Below are 12,462 nucleotides of genomic sequence, written 5' to 3'. Positions count from 1 at the left end.
ATTTACAGGCCATTCACTAACTTTTCTAGATCAATTTCTCTCCGAGAAAAGAAGTGAAGACAAGCAACATGTCACTGGAAGCCCATACAGTCATTAATGTTATTGCAGGTCATATAAGGTGCAGATAAAATGTACAAAGTGTTTCTGAGTGTGTTTTTGCAACCTGTTGAGCAGCCTTGGCAATACAACACAACAAGAGGATAAACAGGTGTAGTCCCCAGTTGCAACTTGGAGTACAGTGGCTCACTCAAAGACACTTTTCCTTTTTTTGTTTTTGTTGTTTTTTTTTAAAAGGAAAATACTGGATGGGAACAGCATTCTTTTCATATTGTTTATGGAAGGATGAGGTGAAATTGTCCATATAAAACAGGTTACAACATTTTAGGGTCTAAATCACAGCTGAGCTGGGATACACAGCCATCAGGAAAACTCTGCATTTGTTTGCAGTCCCCTAACATGCGTCGGTCTGTCAAAAAGAAATCCTCTCTGGCTGAGGAAATATTCATGCCTTCATGTTTACTGGCAGCAGATAAAGTGGAGAATGTTCTTTGCATCAGAGCTTCTGACAAAACTTTCCCCTGAGCTGCCACATCATCAGTGCCAGATGTCCTGTTGCTCCACCTTGTGGCTGGAATCTGAACTACTCACCTTCCCCAGCTGGCAGGGATGTGGGATATCAAAAAGATGATCTTTTAGGACAGATTAGGCAGATTATTAAGATTAGATTAAATCCTAAACATTCGATAGGACATTTGTGTTACCAGTAAACCAGCAATGTCACACGTACAGATATGAACTGATGTCCTGAATTTTTAAATTTACTAATAAATGAAGCTGATTATGAATAGAAAAACTCTCTCAGATGGTAATGTGTTTATCTGCTCATCCTAACAACAAAACAGTTATTGACTGTCTACAACGAATTTTCTTTTGTGGGAAATATCATAAGTAAAAACTGACAATCCTCTGGGAGACATTGTAAAGAACATTTGATGGTAATTGTATTTAATCAATAAATGATCTAAATAAATACACTATTGTTATTATTTTAAATTCATTATTAAGGACACGTCCAGAGCCACAATATGTTTATTTGTGAATGCCGACAGTTTGTCTTTTTATTCCCCTCTTCCACTGACCCTCATTTGATAAGATTTTGCTTTTAGATGGTATTATGCTTATGGATAATTATTTTCATATAGATGAAATTAAAGTAAAAATAACTCATTCTCCCTTTTGCTGGGGACCTCCTGGAGCCTTCAAGGACCCTTGGGGCTCCCTTGACCCCACTTTGAGAACCGCTGATGTTATATAGCACAGTTCATAAATACTGCGCGCAAAGTATTTATATCAAAGTACATAGTGTAATAAAATGACTGCATATGCCAGTAAAAGTTCAATTAAACAGCTTTCCACTTAATATTAAATTATTCAAATTAACTGAGCAGCATAAATGACTGGACCAAAAGAGAAACAGCTTTACTCTCAATTTAAATCCACATTAATGCACACGTAATAATAATCTAAAGATAAAGTACGTGTTAGGTGGCATATCATTCTCTGATTAGACCTTTATTTATTATTTTTGAGCTTTTACAACACTACATGGCTGATCTGAGCAAGAAAAGTAAACAAAAATTCATGTTTCTTCTTCTGAGGTTTTCAGCGAGGGACAGCGGAGGTTTGACCCTTCGCGGCTCCTGTAGCGTGAGTAGGTGGAGGAGGAGAGTGACTGGTGCTTTGACGTGGAATATTTCCGTAAAGAGGCGATGGAGGAGTAGCGGCGTGTAGCTCGAAAGCTATCCCGTATTAACCTTACAGCGAGACGGGATCTAACCCCGAGTCCCGGTCAGCTCGGGGTTCACGGGAGTTACCGAACAACAGTCTCCCACAGACTGAATCCCTTTCAGCTCCCCCGCCTCCCTCCGTACAGCTGCAATCATGATAAAAGCCATTTTAATATTCAACAACCATGGGAAACCAAGGCTTTCTAAATTCTACGAGCATTATGTGAGTAACGTGAGATTTTGTTTGACTCCCAATTGCATGTTTTTGTTGTTCATAAAGGACTGTCTGTGTGACTGATAGGCCGAGATGAACAAAGTCAATTAAAAATCCCAAGCTATGGCTCTTTCATACTTTTCTCATTTAGTCCGTGCAAACCGAGGCAGATGTAGCCAGGTGCACACCGCGTACATGTAATATTGTTGCAAATTGTTTGAATGGGAAGGTGTGTGTGTGTGTGTGTGTGTGTACTTGACGAACCTGCCCAGTGATGTGCTGTTGTTTCAGACCCGGTGTATAAGATGTCAGTCTGAAACCACGCTATTCTTTTAGGAGATGAATAATTAAACGTGTGCGAGCAGAAGCGAGGCTATCGCCTTCCTGCTGATCCTGTGTGAACGGGATTGTGCCCACTTTTATTCGTTTTAAATCCAGCTGTGCTGATGAGCACAGTGAAAGGAGTTCGCTCTGTTTGTGTCACATGACTTCTAATGACGCCCTTGTGAGCGACTCGTGCTCTCCTCCACACCTTCCACCAGTGGATCAGTTAGCTTTCCTGTCATAAACTTACCTACCTGCTCTGTCAGAAAACACAGAGAATAGGCTTTGCAGATGACTGGTTGTGTAATATCCTTTGCTGGACAAGCTGTGTTGGCTTGTTCTCATAATTGGATTTGTATCTCAAGGTTGGCTGCATGCCCCTTCTTTAATATTGGTACTGCAATAGCAAGGTGTTCTGACCACACAGCTAAGTGAATTCTCTTTCGAGGTAAAGCTGGTTGAGTAGTTACAATTGCTGACAGAAAATTCATTGTTTTTATAATCTGATAAAGCGTTGAGTCATTTGCATACCCCAGCATCCCAAAAACTGCAATGATATCAAACTTGACACGGTCGCAGCCAATGGAGATTCCAGCAAAGATTTCGAGGAAATAATTTTTAAGAAAATTTTGTTTTTTCAAGGAGATAGATGTTAGGACATCATGAATGTGTTACAGCATGTTTTAAATTTGGAGCTGATCTTCCCTTTAGCAACTTCACAGTAAAATAACAAAATTTTACCGTATCAGGCCAGGGTCAGTCAAAACAGGACTCCACTGAACCTGTCTGAAAGCCTTTTAAGGGAAAGTCTCTATGAGCGTTGAGATATGTCCAAAGCATTACAGTGTAACTTGGGGGTGGTTATCTAATCTTGTACAGTAAAACAATGTCAAATTTTAACCACCGGCTTCTCAAATGTGATGATTTGCTGTCTTGTTGTATGTCAGTTAACTGAATATCCTTATTATCAATTTATTTTCCGAGTTAATTTATTGATCAGTCGATCTGTAAAATGTCAGAAAATTGTGAAAATGCCCACCAAGATTTCCTGGAGCCCAGCATCCTCAAACTGCAGACACTTTCATATATCAAAATCACTCAAACTGTTCCAGATGTAGAAATTGGATTATAGGTCAGGTAAAACAAGACCGTTTCAGGATTTCTCCCTTGGGAAACGGTGCTGTGAATTTCAGTGTTTTTACGTTTTAGAAATAAATCAGTAAAGACAATAATTGTCAGTTGAAGGTCTTCTGTCTGCAGTTAAAAAGCAGCGTTGCTACATTTGCAATGCTCCAGTATCTATCTGTTTAGAAGGACATGAATGTATTTGTATTTCAGGAGGATGAATTGAAATTGATCGGATTATACAAAGGCTGCATGTAGACGCCATCTGTTATATTAGGAGGTGAGGTGTCGTCTTACTGGCAGGCAGGATATAATGTTTCACACCCACTGCAAGCTGCAAAAACCATTTTTAGCTTTCAGTTTATTTAAGTCAGTTTATTGTTGAGACTGAGCCTCAAACGGAAGGCTGTGCAGACAATATAAGATGGTGAAACGCAATGTGTGTTTGTGAGTGTTGTGTTTAGAGGGAGAGCTGGAGCTGGCGTTGTCTGATTAGTTAGAGGCGGCCTGCTGGCTCAGACATTAAGGCAACGACATCCCTCTGACATGAGAGAGGCATGTTAGAGGGAGACGACGCTGAAATACGTAGGGATGGAAATTCACAGCACATAAATTCACTTACTTCTCGGCAGCATCACTGAGAGGTTTTAGAAGAAGAGCAGCTCAGTATTCATGCTATAACAACAATATGGCCTACAGTTTGTGTGCAAAGGTTTGAGATTCTGATTGTCCGTACTGAATAAGCGTTTTTACACACAATGGGCGTCCACATGATAGTTCTATGTTTTTGTTTTAAAGGATGAGGATGTCAGGGAAATGATAAATAGTGAAATAAATGAATCATGAATTGAGTTAGCTTATATGCTTGTAGTGCTGTGTAGCCCACAGCTGCAGCTCCTGGCTATGCTTTTCCTTATCCCCAATATTTAGCATTCATTAGCAGCACTGTTGATTAAAGGGTGTTTACAGTGTGCCATAAGCATTAGCCTGCATGAGCTTGAATTTCAAAAATAAAGTCTCCCATATTAAAATGAGGAAATAGAGGTGTCACTGCTACTCATACCTGGCCAAAGTGCCGAGAACACGGCTGGTTCAGAGAGCAAAATTTGATCCAGAAGAGCACATGTATTTTTAAAAGATGCTGCTACAGTTCAAAGTCTCGTGTCATTAAACTGTGAGGAAACCTGCTGGTCACATGCTCCGAGTCACATGACCGACTTAGCCTTCCAGCCAGCTGCATACTGGACTGCCTCTTCTCTCCATGTGCTCCCCGACCTCTTATGTACCCCCAGAGGACATTAGCACCCTTTTGTTTTAGCTGAGTCATTGTTAGAGCTGCACACGACATGAATTTAATCACTGCTGTCTTTTGATGGAGCATTTTAAGCTTAGATTTAAAGCCTTGGGCCGTGTGTTTTTGGACATGAATATGCATTTTCATTGCCATTTTTTTCAACCAAAATATATTTGCTCATGAAACCCTAAAGCGACCTAATGCAGTAGTTTGATATTCATAAACTTAATGTAGCTTGATGGGACCTTGGCTCTTTATTACTTCAGGACATGTTGAAATGAGAGTTTTATAGCCTTTTAGTGAAGGTTTGCAAACACGACTCTCATCCATTAGCAAACAATGAGGTAAGCCTGCCTTTGTTCAGTTTATACAATTAAATTATTGCCTGCATGGCTTTCAGGCTCCATTGTATGTTTAAATATTATGAAGAGAATGGTTAATGTATAAATTGATTAACTTTATTTATTACTTTACGGAGGGAATTAGGTGCACAAACAAGACATTATTTACCATCTTCTGTTTGATAATCTCTGTTTCCTCATTTCACCCTGCAGAGTGAAGACACAGAGCAACAGATCATCAGGGAAACCTTCCACTTGGTCTCAAAAAGAGACGAGAACGTCTGTAATTTCCTAGAAGGTGGAATGTAAGTTGTGAGGCCTGCTAATGCTTAAGCAAGTGTGTGCAAACGCTTAGGAAAAAAGACTGTAACTCTGAAGTCAGTGGAAGCAAACACTCAGGTACATCATTTATTCTAATGCAGCACTGCAGGATTTAATTTCACTCAAAGAAAGCTCAGAGGGCTTTAGGAATGACAATCAATAGTCACAGTGTTTGTTCATTTATGATTCATGAATGAGGAGTGAACCAGGTGTTGTTTTGCTCCACTGCACTTTTTCCCTTTCCACAAGCTCTGTCATATTAAACACCAAAGCCACATGGTTGAAAAATATCACAACACTGCACATTAACGTACATTTCTATCATAATATCAGAAACTGTTACAGAACTCACCTCATTCTCAGCTGCCTTTGAGTGATTACACAAGACAACATTTTGTGTGACTTAAGCCTCTTTGGTGTGTTAACACTCTAACTTATGTCTTATCAAGCCCAGAGACAGACTGGATAAGCATCACCTTCCTTAACTACTCATATTAGCATATCATGTGTCCTATCTTAACATATGTTGACTGATGACTGAAAGCATCCTGTTGTTTCTTGTCTGATGTTTCTTTGGGTCAGCACATGTTTACGGTAGGGTAATTACGGGAGGTCATTTTTCAGTCAGGAGGTCAGTTTTCCAAATTGGACAATGTATCTGATCGGGGCAGGTATTGGCGTGATGAGTTCTTGTCCACTGTGTTTCAGGTTGATCGGAGGATCAGACTACAAGCTGATCTACAGACATTATGCCACACTCTACTTTGTGTTTTGTGTGGACTCCTCAGAGAGTGAACTTGGTATTTTAGACTTAATCCAGGTAAAAGTCTGGGAAACCATTCTGTATCTATTACTGTGTTGGGTAATTTACTTTAAGAGTCTTTCTTAATTTGTTTTTTTAGCACTACTTTATTTTAATTTTCAGGTCTTTGTGGAAACGCTGGACAAATGTTTTGAGAACGTCTGTGAGCTTGACTTAATTTTCCATGTAGACAAGGTAGGAAATACTTGTGCATCTGTTTGTCTCTTTGTGATGCTACATATTTATAATACTGCTTAAATGTTTGATCCCAGAAATTACCTCAACCTTGCAATCAGAAATCATTTGTAATATTCTGCCTGAGCTATTTCTGTCCCATATTGCTGTCCCATTCTGATCTGATGAGCCGCGTTGTGCTGTAACTGATTTTCAGTGGCTTCCTATATTATGTATACATGTACAGTATATATGTGTGTGAATACACACGCACATATATAAGTGCAGCAATTTAGAGCTGATGTGTTTAGTCCATAAATTGATTAAATAATTTCAGTAGTTGGCAGACAGAAAATAAGCCGCAAGTGTTGTATTAATTGATTCATCCCTTTAGTTATTTTTTAAGCAAAAATGACAAATATTTTCAGTTTCATTTTCTGACATTTGAGGATTTGTAGCTGTTCTTTGTTTTGTTTGACTTTATATAAACTGAATCTCTTTTGTGTAATCTGCACATGTGTGTTTAATGATATTAAAGCATCTTATTTGACATCTCATTTTTCCCAGGTTCACAATATTCTGGCAGAGATGGTGATGGGCGGGATGGTCCTGGAGACCAACATGAATGAAATCATCACACAGGTGGATGCCCAGAACAAGATGGAGAAGTCTGAGGTAAGCCTGACCCTTCCCGCCCACTGTATGTATGACTTGATTCTCCCTCCATACACTCTGAGGTATTTGTATACAGTATGCAGGCATGTGTGTATGCTGCACCCTGCATGCTACTCTCCAGTGACCTTGTGGATGCTCCCTATCTACTCTTGAGTGTTTGTGCTCTTTTTCTGGCCTCTCCTCTCGCTGCTGCACTGCTCCCAACACAGGTTCTCAACATATCCTCTCCTGTGTCCCTCAGAGTGAATTACAGTACCATAGTCATTACCTTTGTCATTATTATGGAGACTTACTGTATCATTGTCCAGTACACCTCTGACCACCGAATCGCTCAATCACCATCTTATATTCGATCATTTCGACTTGACATATATTTATGAAAACAGGCTGGTTGTAGGCTGTGTTTTACATTCTTATTACTCCAGAGGGGAATGTTAATTTATGTATGCTGTCCATGTTGGAGTAAATGCGTTTCAAGTGTGTTTTGTAACATCTACAAGCCAGTATCCTTGCTTATATATTTGCTCTTTGCAAGCACATTGCTTTGCTTTTCCATACAGCTTCTGCTAGCAGATAAACATTCACTTACTCATTAGAAAGTTTTAATAAGACAGACAGCCAGAGACAATTTCATGAATTCCTTTCTGTTTTGCATAATGCGCATTTTAGCCTCAGATAGTTCTAAAATGTAACTGCACTAATGATCTGGCTTTGTTTTTACTTACTGTGCACTACAATAATGTCTAAAAAAATGAAGCAGTGTTTTTGGGGAGTCTTTTTTGATTTTCCAATCAGAAACTCTGACAGAAAATCAGAAAGTTGTACAAATTTGTTGTATTTTGCCACTTACACAACAAAGTGTGCTCTGCTGAACTGTTAAAGTTTTAGTGTTAATGAAGTACACTTTTTTTTTTAATAATCTGAACTGCATTGTGTCCTTTTAACCAGACAGAATCTTCTCTTTCGGTTGATGTTCTGTAAGCAGAGTCTTTTGCTGTTCTATAATCATCAGAGCTGCTCTGTCTTTCCCTCTTGGACCTACCCTCGACCGCGGTGTGTTTTCACACTGATGCTAATTCGAAATGACACTGTCCACTTATAGGGCAGTCTCTGGGGAACAAGGAATGAGCTGTTCTACATCCAAACTGGCGGATTACGCAGCATTGGTGCTTTTACGTTAAACTTTCTCCATTATTTTGCTACTATTTTGCTGTAAAATAATTGTGGGAGAAACTTTCCAACCATTTTTAGCTTCAAATGTGTGGTCTATGATAGGTCCTATCACTTTTTTCTGTGGAGATAAACTGTAATTACTTTAATCTGCTTTAACATTCCTCATTCCTCTTTTTCCTGACCCTGTCTAGTTCTTTCCATTCTTCTTTCTCTTTACAGACGTTTATCTTTCAGTCTACCAGGCAGGACAGGTAGACACAGGTACTGCTAAATTTACAACCAAGTACTGTAACCTTAACTGAAGTTTACTCTCCCCCCACCCCCCGAGTCTCTCCATACGGCCCTTCATGTGATAGCAAACTGACGTCACTAACATACAGTAGGAATCTTTAACAGCAGACCCAAAAATGTTCGCATTGCTCTTTAAAACCCGCAATAGTTCCTTTTGTTAAAGAGACTGTGTCTGAGAGGTAGCTGTAATCTGTAATCATTTATGAAACTGTATTTTATGGTGGTGCATTTATATGTACTGTCAGGTGTGACTGTTATATTTTCCAGCCACTGCGGTTTAAAGAACTGTAAATCCAGCAAACTAGAGAGGCTACAAAACTCCCTTTAAAACTGTCTTGAAAGGCCATTTTTAAAAATCATCTTCAGAGTTCTTTAATACTGCCTCACATTTTTAGAAATATTTTTCTGTGATTTGTCTCTTTGTGTGATAATCACATGTAACTCTGACACTATCTAAACTTCTCTGTCCTAAAATGTTGCCGTGTGTTGAAGGAATAGTTTGATGTTTTGGGAAATGCACTCCTTCGTTTTATTGCCAAGAGTTAAAGTCAATAACATCTCTGTGGTAAATATGTACCTATAGCTGGCAGCTTGTTAGCTTATGCCCGCAGAAACAGTGGAAACTGGAGGAAACAGCTAGCCTGTCACTGTCCATAGGTAAGAAAATCTGCCTACCAGGACCTCTAAAGCTCATTTGTTAACAATTTTTATCTGGTTTGTTGAATCTGTACAAGTGTAAAAAGTACAACTTGTCATTTTTTGTGGGGTTACGCACTGGACTATTTGTTTGGCAGAACCATTTGGCAGGTAACCAGTGGAAACAGGAAGTCACTTATCCTGGCAGAGCAATATTTCGTAACCCATTAGTGTTTATACAGGTTTAACATAGAGATAGAGCCTGTTAATTTGTGAACTTTAGAGGTGCTAGCAGGTGGATCCTTTTCAGGTTTTTCTAAACAGACAGCCTAGCGGTTTCCACATGCTTCCTGTCTTAAACCTATTGTGTAAAATTATTACTTATTCCTTTAAGGTCTCACCTGCTAAACTGCACGGTTTGTCTTTTAGTATCGATAAAAAACTTAATTTGCAAACTGGTTCCATTCCATTTTTTAGAGAGATAGATAAAAGATGAGGTTCAGGTCCAGCCTTTAAAAAGGCTCTCTGACTTAGATGTACTAGAGGAACAGACCATTGTTGAGTATTATGCAGCTGGTGTTACTATTTCTGTACATATTGGTCAGCCAGCATTTGATTAAAAACGCCCTATTGTAGGTTTCCAGGCTACCCACTGTGAGGGGAAAATATATCCTGAGTCTGACTGCTGAATACTGAGCCCATGTGCTGGTTCGACATTCCTCACGGTTAACACGACGGTCATCTTTCTGTCTAACACAAGTCTCCTTGACTGTTTACAGGGGGAGGAACACCCATAAGACAAACAGTCCATTGAAATAATGCTGTGAAAATAAGTGAAGTGGACTGATCTACATTCCAGACATACTTTAAGTCTGTCATATCACTAAATGATTTATGAGGCTATTTATTTCAGCGTGTTCCCAGCAGGGGAAGTGAATGTAAAGTTCTCTGTGTTTGAAACGCTTTGGCCATTTTTGGGTCTTTCTGCTAAAGATTCAGTTGAGAGGGATCTCTAACCGCAGTGATTCTCAAATGTCTGCTCACACTTGAGACGTAAACATCAGATCACTCACTCTCTGCAGATGTTTTTTATTGTTCCAAAAAACTGAACTACCTGAATGCTTTCCTTTTCAAAGTGCTAAATTGCTTTTATATAGTTTCACGTTGAGATTCATTGTGTTAGAGCGAAGTATCTCCTCTGTCCCTGAGAATAGATCTCCCGTTATTAGTTTAGTCCTTCTAGGCTTACAGCCTCCTCATGTCATCGCTATAAAACTATAAATGTGCAAATGGCACAATACATTTTTTCCTGTATTCATAAATATGTACTTAGACTGAAAATTGCTAACTACAGCCATGTGTAGCAGTCTTTCCAGAAGTAATTCAACCCACTAAAAGTACAGTATCATCTGGATTATTATGGCCAATATTATGTTGACATGTTCTTTTTAAATTTGATGCACACATTCTGTACATACCTATCTATCCAAACATCATTTCCGTCTTCATACCCAGATCCATTTTTTCTGCTTTACCCAATTCTCTCCTTGCATTTTTTACCCGTATCGGTCCTCAAAAGTCCGGTGGGTTCACTTTCCAAGCAATGCTGCCTTTTGTCCATTTGATGAATGTCTCAGTACAACAAAATTAGTGAATGGTCTAGTTCAGTATGTCCTCGCAGTTGATTCATAATTGGCTCTGGTTGTGGTGTAAATCATTTTAGAACCAAATAATGCATGTGCATATGAAGCTATGAAGGCATCTGAATGTACATTTGCACACGTTTTCTGTCCTAGTAGCTGTCAGTGCTTTTGCATTTTGTCAGCAGTTTGTTGTCTAGTACTCTGTTTAGCACTGTGTGTGTGTGTGTGCGTGTGTATCTGTGTGTGTGTCCAGTTTTCACTGTTCGGTGTTTTGTTATGTACAGCATGATATTTAATTTACTGATTTTTTTCCTTATCAACCCTGCGTGTGTGTGTGCGTGTGTGTTTGTGTGTGTGTGTGTGTGTGTGTGTGTGTGTGTGTGTGTGTGTGTAGGCCGGTATTGCAGGAGCACCTGCTCGTGCTGTATCAGCTGTAAAGAACATGAACCTCCCGGAAATGCCCAGAAACATCAACATTGGTGACATCAGCATTAAAGTGCCAAATTTACCCTCCTTCAAATAGTGGCAGCGAGATCCTGAACCTGCAGATGTCCGCCAATGTTTACTGTGATGCAATCTGTTTACCAAAACCTCAAATTAATTAACTTTTAAAAACTTAATATCTTGAAGGTACTGTGTGATTTGACACTCCTTGTTCTAGTGTTATCTCTTTGTTTTTCCGATTAAGAAAAGAGTGCGATTTATTTTGGTTTTTTTTTTGTTTTGTTTTTTTTCAAGGAAAACATAAAAAGTATTTATTTATCAGTGATACATTCCTTCTGCCTCGCTGGGGGTTGGCCCTTTAGCTGCTACGGTACAGATCTGTGTCAGTTTGTAACTGAAATTATTTCACTGACTCAGAGGTTTAATTTAAGGAGAAAGTGTGGCAGGTAGTGAAGTTTGGGGATATTGTTATTGGTTTGGTTATTCCAGACTAGAAAAATCAATTAGTGGAGGAGCATGGAAGAGCATGAAAACATTGAAAATATTCAGCTACCAAATTGGAGCAGGTCTGCTACAGTATTGAAAGTTATACATTACAACTCATTTGTAAAATCAGTGCAAAAGGTAAAGAGTATTATTATACTGCAGATATGCTGTGTGAAGTAGAAATATGAATATATATGCTGAAATGTTTTTTTTCTTATTTGTATGCAAGATATTTTTAAATGATTTGTGTCTTATCAAATATTTCTCTTAATTTGAATCTGTGCATGACTTTTTTCTCTTCTTTTTCAACATAATAAACTGTCGAAACTCAACCTGTGTGTTTGTTCTATATTGTTTTTAATCTTATATTGTCAGTATATGTTTGATGCTACTCAGTGGAGGCAAGGCTGCAATCATGAAGTCAGCAATGGAGGGGGACCAAATCTGGCAGGGGTCATTACAAAAGCTATCACAACTGACAGTCATACAGCCTACGTAACACTCGTATTGCATTCTAATTTTTCCACTTTTTTACACATTTGAAAGTAATGATCTAGCCACAGCTTGACACTGACTGTATACGCCAAAATAAAATAAAGCAAATATGAAAATCTTGGCAATAATTTCTGATTCTTATAAGCACTTAGTTGCACACCTGATTGGCCCCGTCATGAATGACTTGAGGTTATTAGAACGTGAGAATTCAGTGAGCCTTAATTGCTGGATTAGCAA

The 12,462-nt window shown here is 38.9% G+C and overlaps 1 protein-coding gene across 1 annotated transcript; it reads left to right on the top strand.

The window, feature by feature from the left end:
* The first annotated feature begins 1,876 nt into the window (after positions 1–1,876).
* On the top strand, positions 1,877–12,060 carry LOC124058504 (AP-3 complex subunit sigma-1). Its single transcript, XM_046387843.1, has 6 exons — positions 1,877–2,010; positions 5,299–5,390; positions 6,115–6,226; positions 6,332–6,403; positions 6,950–7,057; positions 11,195–12,060. Exons 1-6 carry the CDS (start codon positions 1,942–1,944, stop codon positions 11,321–11,323), a joined length of 582 nt encoding a protein of 193 aa, XP_046243799.1. The 5' UTR covers positions 1,877–1,941; the 3' UTR covers positions 11,324–12,060.
* Positions 12,061–12,462: the final 402 nt, after the last annotated feature.

This window comes from Scatophagus argus, chromosome 4, assembly GCF_020382885.2.
Source record: "Scatophagus argus isolate fScaArg1 chromosome 4, fScaArg1.pri, whole genome shotgun sequence".
Classification (NCBI taxonomy): domain Eukaryota; kingdom Metazoa; phylum Chordata; class Actinopteri; family Scatophagidae; genus Scatophagus; species Scatophagus argus.
Note: the sequence above shows the minus strand (reverse complement) of the source record. Positions and strands in the feature narration are given on the sequence as shown.